Consider the following 24,653-nt stretch of genomic DNA (forward strand, 5'->3'; position numbering starts at 1 on the left):
GCTGAATAGGGAAATGCCATCCCAACCATTCAGAAAAGAAAAAAAGAATGAGAAAAGAAATTGGAAGTGCTTTCAAAGTAGCACAATGCCAGAGAAAGCCAGTCCAGAAAGGTCCCAGAGATCTAATTATAGCCTACAATCAATGCTGCTCTTATCCATGCTGCTAATGAACATACATGAGGCGAGCAGTTTTGCTGCTCTAGGACTTCTTATAGTAGAAATAGCAGCCTGGTAATAACTAGCTGCCTTGCTTGATTAGGGCTCACTTTGTCTCCTCCCAGTTTCCCAGCCTTTGGTGCGTGCCCTCCAGAGATGTGGGAGCTGTAGCTGAGGCTGGACAGGCCTCCGAAGAGGTAGAAAATGCCATCTTTTAGGATGTGAAAGCACGCCAAAATCCAAAAAAACTGATTGCACAGTGGATAAACTAACCCCTTTCAGGTGCGAGGTCATGTCTGACAGCTTCCTCATGAAAATAAAATTCAACAATTGCCCTCCTTCTTCAGGGAATGAAGCACAGAGAACCAGGGCTGGCACGTCTGTGTTATTAGATCAGCTGTTAAAGCACATAGCAAAGGTTTTCTGGCATGGGCTATGCCGGGCAACTGCTCAACAGAAAATGCAACCTGCATCTGTGGCTCTGGTCCAAACAACACCTGTTAAGCAGAAAGAGAAGGTGCTGCTGCTGTGGAGGAGTTGCCTTCATACACAGATGGGGAGGCCAGAGGCAGTCCTCCAGCATCTGCTTTTTTCTAGCAGTCTTTTGTTTTTTACAAACAAATGAAGCACAAGCTCTGTCTTGTCCTTGAAGGACTTGCCAGCCTTTCACTAGGTAGTGCAGAAAAGTAGGCACTGGCTGCAGTGAAAATAATGACCAGAGTTGGGAGAGTCCCTGGGACCAGAAGAGGAGGGACTGCTGTGCTGGGGTCTGACCTGGGAACCAGCCGTGAACTCACTCCAGCTTTGTCAAGCACACTCCTCTCAGAAAGTATCCTAGAAGCGTATGGTCTCAATTTTCACATGGTTGGTGACATTTCTTTCCTGAATTGCCTGGAGAAAGCTCTTTGGATGATTACTCATCCCTGAAGTTCATTAATTGTACCGTTTTGGAGTGGTCTGATTCCCCAGGGCTGTATTTACAGCTTAGTCTGCTGTGCCTTGGAGCCACTCCGTACCAAACGGTTGATCCTCTGAGAAAGGAGCGATCCCTCTGGTCAATGGAAAGGTATGAATCCTGGAGATCTCCCCAAGGTTCAGATTTGTCAATCTTGTCTTTTCCCAGGTACCATACTACAGATGGGAACTCCCCTTAGTCACTGCTCACCCATTCCTCTTGCTGGGTCAGCTGCACCTTGGAAAAATCTGGCTACTGATTCAGATTCAGATGGGTTTGAGTTGCCCCCATGGTGCAAGATGCTATAAATTGCATCTGCTCTTTTCCTGCAAGACCATATCCAAACTTCTTCCTTCACATCATTAAGGAAACAAAGGCAATCTACCACTGGAATCTGGAAAGGGGGAAGAAGCCAAGCACGAACACAAGAAGCAGAGCTGAAAAGCAATGTCAGGGCTGAAAATACAGCTCCAAGCTAGCATATGACTTGATGTGTACTTCAGAATAAAACAGCCTTTGCTTTTGTTTGGCTGCAGCTTGAGCTAGGTGGACCCTTATGTAGAGTAAGTTGCACAGAACTGGCTCACAAGTCTCTCTGCTTGCAGCTCGTCCTGGCAATGTATTCTCTCAAGTAGGCAGACTGAGCGTCAGAAATGCAAATTCCCTGAGGGTGGAGCTGCAGGGTCCTGCCAGACATGTGCTTTTTCCAGACTGCAGCAGATCTCTCATTTCGTTAATTAAAAAGCAGGGCTGAGGCCTTCTTTCTCTATCGCTCTTCCTACTCATGATGGGGGAAGATATCTGTCATTGCTGGGGGCTTTGCTGCAAGGAGCTGGCTGAGGTAGAGAAAAGATGATTAATTGCATGTGCTGTGCCAGAACACCATCCTGTATCACCATTTAGCAAAGGGACCACTGAGACAGAGAAGCCCAAGAGGATTAGTCAGGACTGACCTGCAGCCCATTCCCAGCCTCATGAAGAGCATAGCTCAAGCTGACAGGTAGCTTAGGAGTGTTCAAAGCAGCTGTACCTTCTGCAGCACCACTGGGCAGCTGCAGTGCCTGGGGATGTAAGCAGTGCTTTGATGCTGAGCATGAGCTTAATTAAGGCAGAGGAATCCTGAGAACCTGTGCTGGCTCAGTCTGGTGCGGTGTGCAGGCATGCTGGCACTGTTTTCATCCCAGACGTCTACCCGTGAGGCGGGATTCTCCCAAGCTGACATACTTCTGCTGCAGTTTTGATGGACTTAGTCCTTCCAGCACGCAGCAGGGAATAGGAGCGAGTGATTCTGGTGCCAGGTTATGTAACCCAGCACAAGGAATTTGTCCCAGCCCTTACAAGATGAGACCACATTCTCCGCTCTGTGACAGGAGAGATAGCCTGGTCCTGCCACATCCCCATGACCTGGGCTCCTCTGTCTCTTCAGCAGGAGCGTAGTCCGTCCTATAGCCTTACCCAGGGTATTTAGCTTCATTGAAACAACGAGGAGCCATGACTTCTTACATCACATCCCATTGTTTTGTGTGTGTGGAGGGGGGTTATATGCTTATTTGGATGCTGGTTAATGTAGCCAGAACTTGGCCACCTCCAGCTTGGCACCCACAATTAAGCCTAGCAAGCTGTCTTTATAAGAAGACCTACTTTGCCAGTTCTGGCTGATGCAGCTGCTGGACCAGGGGAACCATATGAGGATTACAGCTTGTGCTGAAAGGACCCCACTCGATTCATTGTGCTTTCTGAGACACATACTACAAGAGAGCAGCACAGCAGCAAGATAAGTTACAACATTCAGAAATAATGCGTGGTCTAGCAGACATCCTCAAGTGAATAATCCAGGCTGCAGGCAAGGGTTGGCTCTACCAAACAGCACAGAGTCAACCTGGGGACTAGCACGAGACCTGCATTGGTCAATGTGCACAACATGAAGCGCACCAAGCTGAGTGTAACTTTAGCACTGCTTTCTGCCTGTCAGTGGTTCTGCCTGGCTATTGGGAGGCAGTTCAATGCTCTGCTCTTACAACGGTGGAGAGGAGCAGACAGTGTTGCTCCCACATGACCTGAGACCTAATCTGGGTCAGGCAGACCTAGGGGACCACTGCTCAGCTATTGGCAGGTAGCAAAAGATGTAGATCTCATGTAACAAGCTGGTTGCCCACACAGCCTTAAAAATGCTTGCTATGTTTTTAATATAAGTTCAATAACTGGACATCAGTATGAGTTTCTGTGCCTTTCTTTGTGTGACTTCCACATACATAAGCATGGGTTCTGCTATCCTCAGCTAAGGAGCTGAGGGCAGGTGTTGAGGAAGTGGGTATGGGCTGTTGTCTGCCAGGCTGCCTCTGCCCCATGACCACATGGACCAACAGATGGCCAAAGGACCTGAACACTGAGGGACCTATTCCCCCATCCTGAGAAATCCTTCCAGGAAGAGGAGAAGCAAGACCCAGAGGTGGCTGGAAAGCCCAGTGTCCTATTTACCCATCCAGTCACCTTAAGTCCAAGGGTGGAATTTTCCCAGCACAGTTGAATTGCTCCACGTTGCCAGTGTGCCAAAGGAGAACAGCCAATGCAGGCTCCTAGTCCCTTCACCCAGGGCCCAGTTGCATCCTACAGGCATTACTGTGGCCAAGACAATACCCTTGGAGATCTTCTTTCCTTGCTAGCTCATATTTCTCTTATTTTAGAGTGAGATAACTCTGCTTTCCTTCCCAGCTTCTCCAAACTGATCCTGAATTAGCAGCTGGAGCCATCTAACATCGTGTCTAGCCCAAAGACAGACTTGGTTTCTGAGAGTCCTAAGTGGCTTAAGAATGCTGTGGTTTTTTGAGATCTCAGGGTGGACCATTGAGTCATGTGTGCCGTGTCTGTATTTAATCAGGTGAGGAGTTAAATACTAAATTCACTTGGATGCAGAAAAATAATGACAAAAGCTTTTTGTACTAAGCTGTTACAAATACTCAATTTCTCAATTTTAGACTAGAACAGGATACCTTCTAGCAGAAGTAACACAAAACAGCTTGCCTGAACAAAAGCTGTGTTTTCTTGCAGTAACACCAAATCTAAAAAAAGGAAAAATTACTAAAATGCTCAGTCATCCTGCTACTAACTCCGAGCGAATACATCCCTGCTGGTTTTATGGTTGTTTACCAGCACTGGGCTGTTATTGCAGGGCATTGAGAAGCACTGAAAGATTTGTGTGTAGATTCATTGGTTGTCTAAGAAATCTTGTTGACCACCAACTTAAAAGTTAGTATGTGTCTGCTATAATTGGTTGCATGGCTATAAAGCATTCAAGTGATAATTGTTCCAGTCTCTCAAGTGAAGTTCTTCTCCTGCAGAAACCACCATGAAGGAGTGGTGGGTTCAATAGATTTATTTAGTTTTAGTTTGTCCCCTATTGTGAGTTGATCTGCCTGGAGACAGCTTCTTGTAGAAAGTAAAGCTGAGCTGTGATGGTCCTCAGCCCAAGAGGGAGATCTGTTCCAACATCTCCTACCCAAGTGAGCACGCGTGCTGTTGGTTGAGGGGTAGAAGGTGCTGCTTTGTCACCGGATCACCTATAGCTACACTGAACCCTGACTTGCAACACCATTAAGGACTCATTCAGCTGAACTCATAGATGAAGAAACAATCTGCATTTCTGATGGTCACCCAGATGCCAATAAATCACAAACACCTGCCAGGTGTCCAGGAGAATGCTCTGTGAGAGGGGAACAGCCATAAAACTCTGAGTAGGGCGAGAGAACTATTATATTTCTTCCTATAAAAGTGTCTGTCTCCATGGCGCTGGAGCATCACCAGGCAGACACTTAGGAATTACAGTCCTGCTGATAATGCTCGTTTTGTTCTCGCAGGGACGATAAGGATGGAAAGCGGGTGCAGGAGATCATGAGTTCTCTACTGCTGAATATTGAGTGCTGCTGGAGAGGAAACTGGGGTCTGGTTCGCTCAGATACGCCTTAATAGGTATTGTTGGAAGGTGGTCTGTAGGTCAATTTAGGTCTTCAGCTCTTGGCAGCAGGGTTTTCTAGCAATTGTATTAGAAATATAGCTCTACTTTTTAATGCAGGATGCCTTGGAGAATGGCAAGTACCTTGCTGCATGCGAATAGCAGCTGCTTCCTTGCCCCAAACTGTATATGGGTTAGAACTTGGCCAGTCCTGATATATTTTTGTCCTGTGGTCACTTACCTTGCCCCCTCACATCCCTATGTCCTGAATCTGGCCAGGAGCTGGAACAAACAGGGTGCTTGGGCAAAACTGCAACGTTGCTCAGGATTGCTTTGATTCCTGAGAACGATGTCTCAGGAAAGCAGTGGAGGTGTGGGACAGGGCACAGAGATGTAGTGGCATCTCCATCATTGGGATCATCAGCATCCACATGAATGAGGTGTTGAGTGACCTCAGCTAGCTGTGGGAGTAATCCTGCTTGGAGCAGATTTCTAGAGATCTCTTCTCACCTGAATCTATCTAGGATTCATTAAATATAAAGACATCACCCTGGTCTCAGTAAGACCCTCACACCAGCAATAACTGGAAGCTATAACAGCATTTTTGGAGATATCCTGAATTTTCCACCCTCTTCTTAAGTTCTTTTGAGCATGATTCTCCTGGGTTATGAAGTTTGATCCCACCCTTCCCTTGAGACTCCATAGCAGCATGAGAGCAGAGGAGATCTATGACTAATTCATCAGCTGTAAGGGTTTGCCCATATCCCTGTTCCAGGAGCCAAAGTACATAACTTGGTGGCTGCTCTGACTTATCTGTAGCAAAGGAACATGCCAGCTGCAATTATTTTTCAACAAAGACACCCTTTTTCTGTTTTTAAAACCTTGTATAAATGTCAATAGCAGGTCTTTAAAGACAGCTAACTGTTTGGCACGGTACCCCTCCAAGGGGAAGGATAAAGGCTGGTTGGCCAGCTTCTCTGGTTGCAGCATAGCAGAACCTTGCTGGGCCAGTGCAAATGGTCTGAAGTTTAGCTCCATCAAAAAGACACAAGGGCATAAATATGTTCTATTGTAATAGTTTAGAGCCAGCCGAACTGCCCAACAGGAGCAATTCTGTGGAAATACCAGAGGGGTTTGAGAGCATAACAACCCAGCCCCAATTCTGCTGGCTTTATGGCAAAGTTTTGTGCTGTTCCCATGAGTGCTGAGAACTGCATCCTTAGTGCAATCTCTTTACACTGCACACAGATGCCCTTCCTGCCCTCAGACCACATGTGAGCTGAGCTTGCAGAAGGTATTGTGAAACCAAGTTCACCCCTGAGTATGGTGAGGGTTACACTGGCAATGCTGGAAACAGTGTCATGGTACGTGAGAGAATGTCAATGCCCTGTTGTAGAGCTCAAGGGAAACACCACAGAGTAACAGGAAACTCCGTGGTATGTGTCTAAAAGGAAGCACCATTTATCCCTTGCCTTGCAGACATGAGACACGGCCTGAAGAGCCAGTTTCTTAGTAAGTCCATTTGCTGATGGTTTGCGGAGGGGAAACTGAGGTAGAAATGCTGACTGCTGTTGGGAAATGATGTGCTGTCTTCCTCCTCTCCCACTGCCCTCTGTAAGCAAGGCAAAATATGTCTTTCACAGGTCACTCTCCAGTTTGAGTGCCTGCAAGAGCAACATTTAAGACCAAAGAAAAAATTGCTCCAGCAACGAAGTACCATCTGCATGCATTTACACTCCCCAGGTCCACCAGAGACATTTTTCCTACTCTCTGTATCTTACCCTGCTGTGGGCATTTTTCACCATAGCATCCTCCATGCTGAGCCTGGCCTGGCAAACATCGAAGGCAAGAATGTGGGGTGCTCACACAGCGTCTCCGTACAGAGACACAGACATATGGCAGCCTGAACCATCCTCATTGGGTCTGAAAGACGTCAGCTGTTGGTTCTTCCCTCATTTTTGCTCACCATCTTGTTGAAGCTCATGCATCTCAGCTGTTCCTCTGATCACCTTGTTGTCTGATGTTCATTTAGCAATGGAGCCTCACTCTAGGATTAGTGGGGAACATGAGCTAAGCATGGATTGAAACCTGAACTCAAGGATCTTCTTCAATACATGAGCGGCCTCAGAGAGTAAACTTTTTCAGTCCATCGCCAGCCCTGCTCTGGAAGCTGGACAACTCTGGCAGTCCATAATCCCTGGCAAGGACCTCTTGGCAAGGATAAGAGCAGGCAAACTCTCATCCATCCTCCTTTTTGGGTGGTGGATCTACTTCTAACAAACCTCTTGAACAATTTTGACCCTGTTCTGCCCAGAGGCCTACATTCTGCTTTTTTCACTGCATCCAGGACTTGCAGTCCAGTGTGCTCTAGATGAGAAGGTGGCAGTGGTTCAGCAGAACTGCTCCCCTGAAGAACAGCATCCCTAGGCCACAGGAAGATTGTACTTGGCAAAGCGAGTTGGATACGGAACAGGGGAACACCTGCCCTGCTCCCCTTCACAGAGCTGTCCATGAGGCACAGACTGAGGAAACCTGAACCTCCAAAGACCTCAGTTGAGATCAACGTGGCTTCCCAGCTTAATTATCTCTGCCAAGAGGTTGCACCAAAACCCCTAAGGATACAAAGGTTTGGGAACCTTAGAGCAAAAGTTAGGGGAAGGTGCCAGGTGCACTCTAAGAACTCTTTTATATTAAACAGCAAGTGCACAATCACACCTGCCAACAAGAGCTTTATAAATGCACTAACTCCAATGTCTGTATCCTGTAGCAAGTAATACCCAGTCATTAGGAGAGAAACCCAAGAGCTTTCTTGGGACTTTTAATGCTTGCACATCTCCTCAGCTCCCCCAGATGTCAGCAGGCTTAGTGTGGACTTCCTTATCTCACAAACTGAAAATATTGTCACATGGGGGTTTTAGCCACAAAACTGTTACAGTAAATGGCAGACTGCAGTTGTCTCACTCATGACCTTCGGTCAGTGTTTGGATGCAAAAGCAGCCCTAGCCAAGCCATCCGTATCAGCTGGGGACGTGCTACAGCAGGGGGAGGAGCACAAATAGCTTTTTATAAAAAAAAAAAAAAGTATTTTTCCCCCCTGCAACCACAAAAGCAATCCTATGGCTTTTTCAGAAAGAGGTGCATTGTGTTTGATTAAAAGAAAAACGGTAGTTAAAAAAAGGAAAAAAAAAATATCTGAAGCATTGTTAATGGTGCTTAGCAGCAGTTGGTTAGATGTGAAGCTAATAAAGAATTTGGAGAAAAGTGAGTGGCAAATGGTTGCCAAAAAAGTGAAGCCCTTTGCCTCATCCTGCTTCTCATGGCCTAACTCCTGCCAGGCAGAGCATTATATGCAGGGTTTTCTCTCTTACCCACCCATGTCACATATGTAAAATTCCCCCTGCCCTATCCACCTTCCTTATCCAGTGATGTTCCCCTTGCTAGTACCAGAGCACTCCTGCTGCAGAGCAGTTCTCTGCAGCCTTTGGGCAGATCTGCAACCCCAGAAGAACCCCACCAAAAAGACAATGCCAGAAATGCCTCTGGCTGCAAACTGCAGTGGGTGACAGCCAGCACAGAGTCCCCTGAGCTACAGGGGACTGAAAGATCACAGATTGGAAAGAAACAGCGTGCAATACCCTTTTCCCAGGTGCATACACATCCCATACTCCTGTCTCGGCAAACAGCTTCAAAACTGAGTAGAAGAGCTTGCACTCCACCATAGCAGGATGCTTGGTTTTGTGATGCAAAGACTGGGGGAGGAACTTGAGAAACAAAAAGCTTTACCTTACCCAGCTGCTGCAAAAACCAAAACACTAGAAAGATAGCTCATCTTATGAAAATGAAAAACGAGAGACTCTTAAAAGCCACAATAAGAATGTCCTCAGGTTTATTTCTGTATAGAGCAATGGCTCAGAACACTCTGCAAGGCTGTATAGCAAGATGAGAATTACTGCATAGCCCCTCAAGCCAGAGCACACCAAGACTGTTTCTGCTCCCCCCCAGCTTTCCTTCTTACCTTATCCATAAGTGCCAAATGCCACCCAACTCGGAGCTGATTGTTTGAAATGCAATGCCTTCAGGGCATTACCGAGACCTGGTCTTTGCAGTCAAAGCCAGGTCAAATCCTAAAACTAGCCCTGGCTGGCATTTACACAGGAGTTATATCCTTTCTGCAAAGAGGCACATTTCCTGGCAGTGTTTTTTATTGCAGTGACACAACAGGAACTGAGGTGAAGCAGAGTCCAACTTGCACTTGATCCTGATATTAGAAAAGAGCCTGACTCTCCTAGCGCAACACACCTCTCCTACCATCCATCACACCTAGGCAGAGAGAAAGCATTGATCCCAGATCAAGCGGGGAGGTGGTGGGGGGGCGTGGGGTGGAGGAAAGATAAGGACCAAGTCTGACTAGGGGCTGGCTCCTCTCATCTCTTCCTTCCCCCAGCTGCAGAGGATCTGGAAGCATTTGTGTTCATAGGAAGGCAGCAGGAATAGGCAGCTCTTTCCTGTTTCAGGCAGAGTCCACTGCAGACATGTGCTTCTCCCTGCCAATGGCCACTTGCAGGAAACTGGTCCCATGTCCAAATCACCTCCCCAGCCCCATGGGTGTTTAAGTAAGAAGATTGCAGGATACAGAGCCAATGTTTTGTTCCACCTTTATTTTAACAATCAGTTAAAAACAGAACCGTAGTTCTTAAAATGAGTCATTACATGGAAATTATAAAGTGCATTTTCCACTTGGATGTTGTGTACAAAAATATCTTTTAAAAACAAAGATGCAAAACACTCCACAAGGCACTTCCAGGCATAGAGCGAGAAGAGTGAACCCTCACTTCTGTGTTCACACTGGCAAAGGAAAAAGGGAAAAGGAGAAAGGCCACAAGTAGTATTTTTAAACTGCTATTGGTCAAATAGTCAGTTCCCAGCCTAGGTTTTACTTACAGCGTTGCTCTTCTAGCTTATCTTCTATGTTCCTCTCTAAGCACATCGCATCCACAACCTGAAACCAGACAGCTCCCATAAGGAGTTACCACCATCCACAGCACCCCACACATACATACCTTGTTTCAGCCCACAAACAGCTCTCCATAGGCATGACAGCATGCCAGGAGAACATTACTTTTCTACAGTCAGTGTCTTACAGCTTTAACATCATGGACTAAATCAAAGAAAACAAAAAACAAGAAAGAAATTATCAATGTCACTCAGACCTGCTTCAAGTTTAAAACCAGGCTCAAGCTGAGCTATGCAACAGTCCTTTCAAGACAGACTAGATGCAGGTTAGGTCTGACTTGAAGCTGCTTGAACAGAGGAATCAAGCCTAGTGAGCTCTGGGCTAGCAGATCTACTGCCTGAACTACATGATCAAGCACTGTGATGACATGCACTGATGCTGGGTGTTGAAAAAGCAGCAGCTGAAGGCTAGCTATTCTTATTGCAAGCTTTTCTTGTCCCTTTCAGCATCCAACAGTGACCATGTTATCCTTTCTAAGTTAGGGTAAAACAGCTTGTAAGTATCTTCTATACAGTAGCCTCCAGAATTAAAAGCTAGGTTTAAAAAGTAGCCTAGCCAATTGCTTCTCTAGGGGCCATCCATAGGCTATTATAGGCACCCCAAAAAAATTATATAAAGCTTATACACTAGAAAAAGTAAGATTTCCTTGACCTGTATTTCTACAAACTATTTGGCGCTCTCCCTTTGAGGTGAGAGATTAAGTTATTCTGCTCAACTAGCATGCAAGAAGGTTTGCAAGGTTGTTTGGCACTGCACAAGCTGGCCACTTTACCTTGGTGCAGGCCCAGAAGACAAGCCACCTCTTTGGAAACGGGGATAGCTCACATCAGTATTTGTTTCACATCCAGGGTGGTGTTGGGACAACCCCACACCTCACACTCCTCACAGCTAATTCTTTGCACAGGTGGAGCGAGCTGGTTCTTATGGACACAGACACACAAGTTCAGGCATTTACAGGTTGAAATGGCAGCTCCTGCTACAACAGCAAGGCACAGCCAGTATGTTAATATTCATCCAGTATGGCCACAGCATCCAGCTACCGAGCAGTCCATGGCACAGAGTGGCAAACCATTAGATCTTTTTTTAAAAAGCAACATCATTTACAAAGCCTGTTTATCCCAAAGTATTGCTGGGATTGTAGGTACTACCCCTTTCTCACTCAAGGCACTTCTACCAGAGTAGGTATACAATGGTTACCTTTTTATAACAGAACACACCAAAGAGAAGCCATATGGCTCATTTGCATTTAGCTTCTGTAACACCCGAGCACAGCTTCCTGCACAGGACCTGGAGCTCCAGCTGGACAAAGCCCTGTTTTACAGTCACAGGAGGAAACACTGCATTTTCAGGACCCAGCATGGCCAATCGCTGACTTCAGATGTCCATCAAGGCTGGGGGGAAAGCATCATCGATCACTTGTAATTAAAGAAACAGGAGGATTTTGAAGAAGGCAGTGAAGACTCAACCCACAGCCATATCACAAGCACCACAAGCTACAGATGATCTCTATTTTTGGTAACACCAAGGGTATAATGAGAGTTTTTCAAGATCATCTCATAAAACAACTGGTGACTAAGCATATCAGATCCTCTCCCACGAGTACACGTCTCTTAATATGGCTGGCTGTAGGGTCACATTTCCTGTCATCACAGTCGCATTTTCATTTCCAAAACATCCTTTCTGCCTCCACTAGGAAGGACCTAACACTACAAGGATGTATACAAGGAGAGGACTCTGTTCCCTGCAAACTCTATTTTCTGACAGGCACAGGCCAGCTTTGAGAGAACCCTGCAGCTGAAGTACAGCCCACTAAAAATTAATACTAGAACATATTTTGAAAAAGCCTTTTAACACTAGGCAAGCAATACAAACCAGCCACCACTACCATTGCTTGGACAGACAATATAAGCACTGTAGTGTTTCCCTGGAGACTAGCAGCATTACAGAAAAGGAAGGAGTAGCAGCACTGAAGAGACACACGAACAACAGCTCCTAGTCCTCAGAACATCCAGAGAGCCAGTTATCTGAGCTGAGGCAGGGAAGGCAGCCCCTTTATGCCAGAGGTGCTTCCCCGGCTACAAGCCCACTGCCAGCAGAGCACATCTGGGCTTGCTGGGAGGCTTATGAAGAGCTACATGGAGCTGTTCTTCTTCCACCTGTCTGTACACCTCGCATTCAGATCAGCTCCCAGGCCTGCAGGCACTCCAGTAACAGTTAATTGGGACTTCGTCCTTGGGTCAATAGTAAGGCCCTAGCTTCTCATAGCCCGAATAGCTGGGCCACTCAGGAAAGAGACCATAGGAGCACCGAGGACTCCCAAACTGGTCAAAGGCACTGCTGAAGTCAGGGCTCCGTGGGGGGCAGATGGCTTCCTGGGCAGACTTCAGTTCTGACCGTATGATCCTGTAATTTGTGCCCCTGTTGCTGTCCCAGTACATCTTCCCATTACACTCAAAGGAGATGGCAAACTCTACTCTTTCATGGGATTGAATTCCATCAGGCAAGGTGATGTCAAATGAAAACGTGTCCCGATCTGACCCTCCGTACGTATCCTTGACATACTGGCATGGGTAATCTATGAAGTTTTTCCAGGTGTCAAATGTCATCCTGATCTTCACGGTCTTTTCAAAAGCAATGTTCTTCACCTTCACTGTTCCCGCAACAGATCGTTCCTTTAGCGTGCAGTTTTCAAGGCAGACACAGTCTGCCTGGAGGCGGTTTCGAAAGTCCAGGTAGTCCACAGAGGGCTGCACAAAATCCAGGACAAAACTGTCCTTCTCCACTGTTGTCAGGCCCACAATGTTGTCTATAAGCTCAGTGATGTTGAAAGGAATATCTAGTGACTCATCAAACTCCGAGAACACCTTCACCATCGTCAGAGCAAAGCCTCTGCTATCTGCAAATGACACCCTCTTCTTCACTTTGTTGTGCATGAAGGAGTCTGCTTCCTCTTCTGGTCCATTCAGCACAGTCTTGCTACTCAACTGGATGCACGGCCGCAACGGCTTGCTTGGCTTTGGAACAATTTTGCAGGCACACTTCTCTCTTCGCAAGGGTGTAGAACACAGGTACAGCTGCATTGCTACGTCCACAGCCATTACTTCTTTGTGAGGAAAATATTCTAATACTCTGGAGGATGAGAAGAAAGGTCAGTTGATGTTAGAAAAGCATTTTGAATATGAATTTTATCAGATAAATGCTACACCACTTCATCCCAGCCATCCCAAAGAAATTTGATTCTATCAACCTTACAGATCCCTCAAGCTTAATTAAAGGCAGGTGGTTCCATGGTGAGAAATGTGCTACAGCAGAACTGGCAGGAACTGGCCTATTGTACCCTCGAACAAGATCTCTTCCAGTAGCTACAGAGACAGTCACCATTTGAAGACACACACAGACACTGCCCTACTAGGCGAGGAATAGCAGGCCCCAGAGCATTTCTGATCCCTGACCCAAAGCAAAACCTACACCTCAGTCCTGCTAATGTCCATAAAATCCAGATATAAAATCCATTATAAAATTCTGATACTAAATAAAACAGTATTCCTCCTGCACTTCTCTCCCTCCAGGAGAGGCTCTCCCCGTGTACAGGATGCTTTTGTAGGAGTAGGAACTCAGTTTGTCACAAGCTGCTGTAAGCAACTGACCTTTCATAAAGCCACAAGCATCTGATGTTTTTAGCAGCTGAAAAGCACCCATTTCAATGAGCTATATACTTTGTTCAATGCTGTCTCCCAGTACCATTCTATCTAAAATGCCTGCGAGTGGCACTGTAAGGAGAGACAACAGTCTGACAGGGCAGCAGGGTACAGACACAGCTGTCACTGGCTCCTCTGTAGGCACAGAGCACTTTCTCCCCTTTAATTCACTTTAAGGCATATATCAGCATAGACGGCCCAGCAGATTTTGTACCTTATATCCAGCACCTTGCTGGATGTAGCCCTGGACCTGCCTCTGCAGCCAGGCAGCTCCCAAAATGTTGTACCTATTGCTCCTACCCCTACACTGAGGTCAGGCTGGATGCTTTTGGTAAACTCTTTGCCGTGCTCTGGATAAACCACTGGATAGATCTATCGCATACGTTCCCCTTAAGTCAACTGTGTTGCAGCTGACCTTAAACAGAGTATTCCCTTAATAAATACCTCCTGTTTGGCTGCAGACCAGACTCCAAAGCTGCTCCCACCACACAGAGCAGGATAAGCCAGCAAGCAGTAGCAGAGGCCACCAGTCATGAGACACAGCAGAGCTTCAGCTGCCAAATACACACACAGCCAACTCTAGTACTTGATTGCAGCCCCGGTGCCAAGAAAAAGCAAGAGCTACGCTCTCCAATTCCGTGCTTTAACTCTCCACCCTGCAAAACCAACAGAGCAGCTCTGAGCAGGCTTTCACAGTATCTATTCAGAAAGGGCATCTGTTTATTCAGAGCACATGCCAAGGCTTGCTTCTCAACACACCCACCAGCTAACTCCTTCTGCATCTCCTTCTGCATCACCTTCTTCCCCGCCCCCGCCTTGCAGCTTAAGGGCAGTTGTACAGGACAGGCAGCAGATCCACCTGTCTACTAAAGCTATTCTGCTCATCTCTACCTACTTCAGCCAAGTTTTTACTCACATACATTTTTCTATAGGTCATTTCTTCCTTCAAATGAAGGCAGCCTCCAATGCTTCTCTCTTACTTGAGTCAGCTTAGTCTGCATTGCATCTTTTCCCAGGGAAATTTATTCAAGTGAATTCCCATAAATGCTGAGAAGTCAGGTTTCTTGGTAAGCCTTGTTCATCCACAATTTCTAGAATGAAGAGGCATGAAATGTCCAGCCCAATTTGCACTACTTGGAGCTTTTTTTCAAAGCAAAGAGCTACAGTAACAGCTTTTCATACTGCCTATTTGGCTGAGCTCCATGCTTTTACAGACTGCCTTTCCCAGCTCATTCGATACACCAGACATCTCTCTGCACTCCAGAGCCTGCTGGTGCCCGACTCACAGCTAAGAAGGTTTTCCTTTTCAGGTAGGACTGGCGTTCTTAAACATCAGATGCTATGAACGCATAAAGAGAAAAATAGCTTTGAGAGCTCACGCAGAAAAGAGAGCTCTGGGAAGCCAGACCTGCAAGGCAGGCACAGGAGCCGATCATTTCCTCCCCCTCCTCTCAAAATCATTAGATTCTGCCTCTGGACATCTTCCTCTCGAGAGGAGGATGTCACCGCTCAGTCTTCCCTCCTCTATTGCCAGAAAGGAGAAGCAAGTCAGAGCAAAGGAATTACTTACATCTACATTTATCAACAACGCTTCAGCTGCCCGCATCCTACTCCCAGCCCTGTTGCGAGCCAGTCACCCCCTCGCAGAGGGCTCGATGCGCGGCAGCTGCGAAGCCAGAAGGCTTTAGACGCCAGAGTAGGGTTTCTGCCCTCTATCTCCCCTTCGATCCAGGAAGGACCGAGCCAAACCGAAGGCACAGCCCGGGATTTTACCCGGGGCTGCTCGCTAACCCCGCCGCAGCCGCCCCTTCTGCAAACAAGAGCGGCGCTGCAAACCCCGGCCAGGACGGGACCCGGGGGAGGCAGCAGGACAAGCAGCCGCCACTCCCGGGCTCCCAGCCAGAAGGATCCGATCCCTGGGCGAGTGGAGGGGACCGCGGGCACCGCTCCCAGTGGGCTGCGACTCCGTACCACAGCTGTCCGGGAAACCCAGCTGGAGCTGCAGCAGGAGAAGGAGCCGGGGCAAGGAGCACGATATCCCGGTGGGCCCATACCTGGTGCAGCGCATGAGCCCAACGCCGCAGTCGCCACCAGGGTGCCGCTGGACCCCGTCAGCCTTAAGGGCGGTGGCCCCGCCCTCTTCCCGCGCCGCAGCCAATGAGCGAGGCCGGCGCCCCGCCAGCAGCCAATGGGCTGCAGCGCCGGCACGCGATAGGGCGGGGCCGCGGCCGCCCCGAGGTTCCACCAAGAGCGGGGCGAGGGGTGAGGGGGGTGGCGGGGGTGTTGGGCGCTCCTGGTCCCCTCTGTCCCCTCTAAGGGCAGAGCGGGGCTTTTTGTGAGCGTGCACCGAAAAGCACGAGGGTTGGAGCTGTGAAGATGGTGTTCTTGGGGCGGGAAGGTGTTCTGGAGGCGCTCGGGGGTGGCACTTGCACACGTGTGCCTTGCGACCACAGCGCTGGGCAGAAATCATAGAATGGTTTGGCTTAGAAGGGACCTCAAAGATCATCCAGTTCCAACCCCCCTGCCATGGGCAGGGACACCTCCCAGAAGACCAGCTACCCAAGGCTCCATCCAACCTGGCTTTGAACACCTCCAGGGATGGGGCAGCCACAGCTTCCCTGGGCAACCTCTCTCACCACCCTCATCGTGAAATCTCCAAAGGAGACTCCAAAATCCTCTTTCAAGACAATATTGATAGTGTGCAGTGGAAAACGTGACTTTCCTGTAGAGGTAGGGCCCAGCTAACACAGAGATCCATCCCACATGTCTGTAGGCATCGGTGCAGAGCTGGGAAGGTGTTACTGACACCCTGGAAACATCTGTCGGGTGAGTCTGTGAGAAACACTCATTCACTGGTAAAACATTGCAAAGGACAAAGTCTTCGAAGCAAAGATAATAATATTTTTATTTTATAGTTCAGCGCTGGATTGGATGCCCTTCTAAAAAAGGCATCCCATCTTACAAAAGTAGTGGGTATATATACTAGTTTTAGACAAAGAACCATATAAATCTCTCTAAGATTGCTCATTATATTTTTGGTGTATTCGACCATGTCTGAAGACTCCCTTCAGGTTATCATTTGACCTAAGAAAACTACATCTTGCTAGACAACTAAACGTTTTGGGCCCCTCACCACAAGAAGGATGTTGAGGCTCTGGAGTGTGTCCAGAGAAGAGCAATGAAGCTGGTGAAGGGACTGGAGAACAGGCCTTATGAGGAACAGCTGAGAGAGGCTCTGGAGTGTGTCCAGAGAAGAGCAATGAAGCTGGTGAAGGGACTGGAGAACAGGCCTTATGAGGAACAGCTGAGAGAGCTGGGGTTGTTTAGCCTGGGGAAGAGGAGGCTGAGGGGAGACCTCATTGCTCTCTACAACTACCTGAAAGGAGGTTGTGGAGAGGAGGGTGCTGGCCTCTTCTTCCAAGTGACAGGGGACAGGACAAGAGGGAATTGCCTCAAGCTCCACCAGGGGAGGTTGAGGCTGGACATCAGGAAAAGATTTCTCATGGAAAGGGTCATTGGGCACTGGAATAGGCTGCCCAGGGAGGTGGTTGAGTCACCTTCCTTGGAGGTGTTTAAGGCACAGGTGGATGAGGTGCTGAGGGGCATGGTTTAGTGATTCATAGGAATGGTTGGACTCAATGATGCAGTGGGTCCTTTCCAACCTACTGATTCTATGATTCTATGATCATGTCTGGAGATTGTCTGCATGTTTTCTCTTGATACAAGACAGATTTATATGACAAGATAATTAAACATACAAACCAGCTGCAGCAAAACTTATCAATTAATTCTCACAAGTCAATGCTCTGGCATAGACCCCTCCTGCTTGGTGGGGGCAAGGGGTTGTCCCAGCTGCCCTGCTGCTGCTGGTGCCCACTTCTGCTCCACAGGGCTGCTCCTGGTGCAGAGCCCAGTGTCCTCACCCATGCCAAGGTGCACATAGAGCCAGTCTCTCTGGCAGGGAAGCGGTGTTAGGGACAAACGCCACCTCCATGGGCAAGCAGAGGAAGCTGTAAAACTTGCTGCAGGGTGGGGATGCTGCATCTACCTTCTCCCCCATGGCAACGTTGAGGATAATAGTATTTGCCTTGTTTTGTGCCACGTGCGGGCTCTAAGCGCACAGCTGCAAGTAGTGCTGTTCTGTCTTGCCTCCATCACAGAGCATAAAAGCAGGATTGAAGTGTCAACATTTGTTTTCAATTAACTTGTGGAAACACATACAGCCATTGTTAAAGCTGGAGGCTTCCTGCTGGAAGTTGCCATTTCATAAATTTATTACTTCATGAAGCAAAAGGGTTTTGTCAAGGGAAAAAAACCCACATTGTTGGGGCGTGGCGGTGGTATTTTAAAAACCCTTTTTAAATAGAGGTAGTGGTGAGATTTAAAGTTGGGAGAGAGAGATGAAAGATGTATCCACTGCAAGAGGCTTGCAGACTGAGAGCAATATTTCACGTGTCAAGGGTATGGTGGCATTTCAGCACCTGCTACTTAGCAATGGGGTTTATAGCAGGGATGAGGGGAACCATTTTCAGACTTGCTTGGGGGCAGTCAGCAGAGACACAATAAGGTGGTCATGGCCTGCAGGACCTTTCCACTGCTGCCTCCTCTTTTGTAGGGAGAGCCACTGCAGCCTGGCTCAGTGTCACTGATCTTGGGACACCGAAGAAACTCAAGTGGAAGCAGCAAGTTTAATAGAATGAGCCCAAAAAAATGGGAACCCCCAAACTGACTTACACTTATTGCTGTCCTCTGCTGTGGATTTCTCCTGCATGTGGCTGGCTGCTCAGCACCATGGAGATGCTGAGGCAGGTGTTGGTTAGCCTCTGAGCCGTAGGGATTTGGGCCAGCCAACCCCCAGCCGGCAATTTTGCAGGAACAAATTCTGGGGAAGGAATGCATGCGAGGTGGCTTAGGGTGCATTTCCGCGCCGCAATACAAACTCTGTTTGCCATGAGTGGGGCAGGGTGTTTCACAACTGCTGCTTGGTGTTTGCCCCCAAAGCAAAGGTAGGTGGAAGTCGGGCCAGGGCGTTGTGGTGGGCTGTGGACACAGGCTGTTATCTCTGGAGAGATGAGATAGTGGCTATATTTAGCTCTGTGCTAGGTCCTTGCACAGTGGTCTTTGTCAATTCCCCATAGCTTTCCACCCCTCCAGTCTTGCTGAGGGATGAGGAAGAGATTGCTCCCTGGCATGGGGAAGAGACTCTGGGGGTGTTTCTCTTTGGTGGAGCATTGCAGAACCTGTCCCACCTGTGACAGACAGCTCTGGCAGGAGGATCCCACTATCATAGAATCACCAGGTTGGAAAAGACCCACTGGATCATCAAGTCTAACCCCTTGGGTCTCACCTGGGGTTTGTTCCTTGTTTATCTGGAGGATTTATTCCAGGGCCTCCTGGGGCAGAATGTGATGGCTTCTGCACCCCTGGCTGCAGGAGGGGAGGCAGAGCTTCTCTGTCCCTCTGTGGTGCAGCCCTCCTTCCCTCAAGAGTCACTTCTACTAGCAGGCTTGAGTAGGTCTTTGGGGACCCTTCCTAGTCCTGACATCTCCTCTGGTGCTAGAGGCAGCGGTGGATGAAATGTCTTCTCCTCCCTGTTGGGAACTAGCAGCTTGGCCTCTCAGCAGCTGGCCACCAGGCAGCCATGGCGGGGAAGGGCAACAGGGCGGGGGGCATTGTGCAATGTGTCCACTCCGCAGTAGACTGTGGGGCCAAGGCTCAAGGGTGAGTGTTGTAAACCAGTGGAGCAGCTGATGTAACAGTGCTGCCCAGGGAGTTGTGCCGGGACTGCTGCCATGGGACACCCCCTACCTCAAATCCTCTCCCAAGTCAGCAGCCCCCTCGTGCTGCCTTGTTCTTTCCACTACCCTGGCTGCCATGGGGCACAGAGACTCCAGCCTCCTGCATCTCTGCATCCGACTGTGGCCCCAGCTGGGCTGGGCGCGCCCAGCAGTGCTTTTGTGGGGTGGTCTCTATCTTTGGCTGCTGGAAGTCCTTGGGGCAGTGGTGAAGGTGCCACGTTCCTCGTGCTTGCCGCAGCAGCCCGAGGAAGAAGGCAGTGCCCATGTGGTAGTGTCACTGATGTTGTTGCAACATTAGAGCTTGCCAGCGATTTCCACGTTGTCAGTGCTGAGAAACTGATCCTGCCTTTGAGCCAGACCGCGATGCTTGCACCAGGCAGAGGACGGGTTTTGTTAAGAGTCCACTAGTGACAATGCTGTGAGGGTAAACTTGCAAGTAATTTTAATCACATGTTGCCTCATAGCAAAATGCTAAGGGAGAAAGTAATTTTGGAGTCATTTTTTGTCACTGGGGGCATGTGGTCAGTGAGGAAAGCCTAACTGAAACAGAAGAGGCTAGTTTTGGTCATCACCTTGTCCTTTGTCAGTGTACCAGTGGGTTTCAGCCATGCTTGACAGGGGTGTGAGAGGCTTACAGACCCCTTTTAAGTTCTTTGAGCAAAAGCAGGGTGAGGCTTGGCTGCAGTGGCCCGCTGGCAAGTTGATGTCTGTTCCAGCTGGCCAGCCAACACTGACAGCCCCCTGCCCAGTCCCTGTGGCTGTCCCAGAAAATTAAGCAAAGAGCACTCAGTGTGCCCCAGTACCAAAGGAAATCACACTCTCAGTTAAGGCTCTTGACAGCGCTTTGAGAAGCTGTGCTCCAAGGCAAAGGCCCCACTGGCTCTGTTCAGAAATGAGGAGTTATTTCAGTACATTGGCTGCAGACTTGAGGTAGGATATTTACCTTGGCATGGCTCCCTTTGTAGCTCGTATGTGCTCATGGTTGAGCACCCTGAGGGACATGTACTCTGCCCTGATGAAGACCACGGCACCTTCCCTTCCAGCCCAGCATGCACAGAGAAGATAGTGCCTGGCCTGGTACTGTGAGTTGTAGAAAAAAGGAGCATAAACCCATGGTTCTTAATAATAAAAATGCCAAGCAAGAGACACCATGAAAATTGTTGCGAAAAAGGGAGGCTATGGGGGAGGGAATGAATGCAAATAAGTTACTACAAATGTCTTAAGGAAAGCTGCTACCCACAGAGAAAAACAGAATGGGCTTCCAGCGAAGGAAGAGCCCAAAGGGCAGCACAAGGAGGCAAAATGACAGTATAGCGACCAAATGACAGGCAGGCAGGAACAATGAAGAGGAAAGTCCTTGGCCAGGTATAAAATGTGCCAAAAATGTTAGAGCAGTGCCAAGATGAGGCACTATATGCAGTGTACCGGCTTAAACCAACCTTTTCCCCAGAGACTGGGACCTATGAGTGGGTAAGCCCCTACAAGAAGGGAAAGGTACCTCCTGCTTTCTCAACATCAGTGATGTCCTTTTCAGAAGGCTGCTCCAGGATGTTGCCTTCATGCAGTCTGCAGATTTCATTTACATCAGTGAAGTCCTGGAAAAGGAATAGCAAAAGAAAGGAGGTTAGTTGTCTGTTCCAAGACTGAACAAAGCAGTGCAACAACTGTGTATTCATCCTTACTTTTTTTTTCTTGAGACCATCCTTTGCTCTAATGAACATGCACTGTGGAGATGCCTGGGTTGACCTCCCAGAAAATTTTCTTTGTTATGCTTCAGCTGATGCAGAGAAACACAGTGGCTTTCCATCCATTATGCTGTTCGCTTGAACCCAGAAGTTCCTGGTTGTGCAGATACAATGTGTGAAAAAAAAAAAAAAAAGTCAGCATTAGTACATGCCCTTCTGCATGAAGTGAGTAAGGAGCATAAACATACAGCCTGGACTAGAACCTGAAATCCTTAAAATTCCCCATGTGCTCTGGCACAAGAGAGACAAGGGCTGTGCTGGAGGGGCAAGAGTATTAAAAGGAATTTGGGCTATTTCCATTGATACGCTGGTGCGATCGCAGAGACAGAGGGATGCTCAGCTCCTCTTGGGCTTGCTGAATCAGTCCAGCTGCATTGCCAGCTTGGCTTGTTTACACCATACAAGCATCCAGCTGCTTGGACTTGGATCTGCCCTGGATGCAGAAGTCATAGAGTAGCAATGTATATTTTAACTTTTGTGCCCTGAAAAGATTGCAAACCTTATTTGGTGGTCTTGAGAACTTGCATGTATCCAAGCCTGGGGACTCAGAGGGCTTACCTTTGTGTGAAAGACTGCTTTGCCTGAAAGTTACTTGTACACTGATGAAGACTGAGAGAGAAAAGGCCAGACTGAAGGATGCATATTGTTCTCGACAATAACAAGGATCCTAAGCCCCTTTCATGGATTCATGCCCTTCAGCTGAGCCTCTGTCAGTGTCTGGGCTCTCTCTGCTGCAGCAGAGAACAGTCAGTCATAGAATCATAGAATAACCAGGTTGGAAGAGACCCACCGGATCATAGAGTCCAACCGTTCCCATCAAACACTAAACCATGCCCCTTAGCACCTCATCCACCTGTGCCTTAAACACCTCCAGGGAAGGTGACTCAACCACCTCCCTGGGCAGCCTGTTCCAGTGCCCAATGACCCTTTCTGTGAAAAATTTTTTCCTAATGTCCAGCCTGAACCTCCCCTGGCGGAGCTTGAGGCCATTCCCTCTTGTCCTGTCCCCTGTCACTTGGAAGAAGAGGCCAGCACCCTCCTCTCTACAACCTCCTTTCAGGTAGTTGTAGAGAGCAATGAGGTCTCCCCTCAGCCTCCTCTTCTCCAGGCTAAACAACCCCAGCTCTCTCAGCCGCTCCTCATAAGGCCTGTTCTCCAGCCCTTTCACCAGCTTTGTTGCTCTTCTCTGGACTCACTCCAGAGTCTCAACATCCTTCTTATGGTGAGGGGCCCAGAACTGAACACAGTATTCGAGGAGCGGTCTCACCAGTGCCGAGTACAGAGGGAGGATAACCTCCCTGGACCTCCTGGCCACGCCGTTTCTGATACAAGCCAAGATGCCATTGGCCTTCTTGGCCACCTGGGCACACTGCTGGGTCATATTCAGTCGGCTGGCAACCAACACACCCATGTCCCTCTCCTCCAGGCAGCTTTCTAGACAGACTTCTCCTAGTCTGTAGCACTGCATAGGGTTGTTGTGCCCCAAGTGCAGGACCCAGCATTTGGCCTTGTTAAACCTCATGCCATTGGGCTCTGCCCAGCGGTCCAGCCTGTTCAGATCCCTTTGCAGAGCCTCCCGACCCTCCAGCAGATCGACACTTCCACCCAGCTTAGTGTCGTCCGCAAACTTGCTAAGGGTGCACTCGATGCCTTCATCCAGATCATTGATAAAGACATTGAACAGGGCTGGACCCAGCACCGAGCCCTGGGGAACCCCACTTGTCACTGGCCTCCAGCTGGATTTCACACCATTTACCACCACTCTCTGGGCCCGGCCATCCAACCAGTTTTCCACCCAGGAGAGTGTGCGCCTGTCCAGGCCAGAGGCTGACAGTTTCTCAAGCGGAACGCTGTGAGAAACTGTGTCAAAGGCTTTACTGAAGTCCAGGAAGACCACATCCACAGCCTTTCCCTCATCCAGCAGCCGAGTCACTTTGTCATAGAAGGCGATCAGGTTAGATCAGGCAGATCGACACTTCCACCCAGCTTAGTGTCGTCCACAAACTTGCTAAGGATGCACTCAATGCCTTCATCCAGTCCCCCCATGAAGTACTTTGTCTCATTCTAGGATTAGTGTCAATGAAAGATGGATCTATTACTCTCTGGACTTGCCTATGTCTGTGCATTCACTACAGCGGGAATCTGGAAATCAGCAGGAACAAGATGCCTGACTTTTAAATGGTACCTCAAGCAAGTACCAGAGGCAATGTCAAAGGAAACACAAGAGCTGAACAGATGGTGCTGGGGAAGGAGTTTAGGTCAGGCTGCTTCCATCATCAGCCTTCACATTCTTTGAAAAAGTTTTTTCCAAGTGTAATCTGGCCTTTTTATTTGGAAGTTTTAATTTAACCCTAGGAAAAGAAAAAGATAATATTTAAGGATTTACTCAATTAAATAAAAGCTTTAAGTTTCCTTCTTGCAGAAACTGTCTGCTAGCAAAAATTACCCCGCTCTGGGATTCTTGTACTTCTGAAGTTGCACATTAAATTAGATCTAGCTAATCTCATCTGCACCTAGCTGGAATCAGTTATGCACAACATCTTTGTACCAGGGCAAGGACTTCTAAACTTGGATTGGACAAGGCAGAATTTAGGAAATGTGCCTGCAGACAAGATACACACCCAGAGCAGGAATAACTCTGACAAGACCTGGAAAGCAGGCTGGTTATTCATAGGAAGCCTGCCTCTGGCTCTGGTCAGGGAGGAGGAAGTCAGGCCATCAGATGGTGTGGCAAGCAGTGTTCCAATGCTAACAGCTGGGAATGGCACATGTCCCAAGCCTGTGGAGCTTGCAAACATTTTTGGCTGTCTCTTTCATCCCTCCTCCTCGAGTCTTTGCTTATCTCCTATTACTGATCTGCCCAGCTTCCCTCCACTGCATGGGATGTTATGCAGAAGAGGAGGGTAGTGCCAGCTTTGTGCAGCAGCTGCTGGGATTCTGCAGTGACTGAAAACCAGTATAAAGGAAATGCAACCCTCTCTGAAAAGTGAAATAAAATGCTTGGTGTCCCATCAAGTTTCCCTGGATGCCACTGATTCCTGAGCAGAAGTTAAAGTTGCTGGAAGGCAGGTCAAGATGGTGCAGACACAGCTGGTGGAGAAGGAGGTGGTCTTTGGGATGACCAGTTTATAGTGTTCCAAACCAGGTGGCACCAGCAAAGCTGGAAAAAAGCAGTAATAGCCAGGGACTGTAGGGAAATCAGTAGGTTGAAAATAAGTAGGTTGAAGTAAGTAGGTGCTGCTTCTTCAGCAGCACCCGGCAGCAGGACAGTGAGTTCTGTGGTGGGGTGGACTTTTGAGGCGGTGGGAGCTTCCCTGAGCCGGGAAAATCCCAGAAAA

At 48.4% G+C, this 24,653-nt stretch overlaps 1 protein-coding gene across 1 annotated transcript; it reads right to left on the reverse strand.

The window, feature by feature from the left end:
• Window positions 1–9,471: 9,471 nt before the first annotated feature.
• PPP1R3B (protein phosphatase 1 regulatory subunit 3B) lies at window positions 9,472–15,845 on the reverse strand. Its single transcript, XM_069855681.1, has 2 exons — window positions 15,827–15,845; window positions 9,472–13,203 (listed from the first exon to the last, which is right to left on the reverse strand). The coding sequence occupies exons 1-2, from the start codon at window positions 15,838–15,840 to the stop codon at window positions 12,312–12,314; spliced, it is 906 nt and encodes a 301-aa protein (XP_069711782.1). The 5' UTR covers window positions 15,841–15,845; the 3' UTR covers window positions 9,472–12,311.
• Between the last annotated feature and the right edge of the window lie 8,808 nt (window positions 15,846–24,653).

The sequence above is a fragment of the Phaenicophaeus curvirostris genome, chromosome 4 (genome assembly GCF_032191515.1).
Source record: "Phaenicophaeus curvirostris isolate KB17595 chromosome 4, BPBGC_Pcur_1.0, whole genome shotgun sequence".
NCBI lineage: Eukaryota > Metazoa > Chordata > Aves > Cuculiformes > Cuculidae > Phaenicophaeus > Phaenicophaeus curvirostris.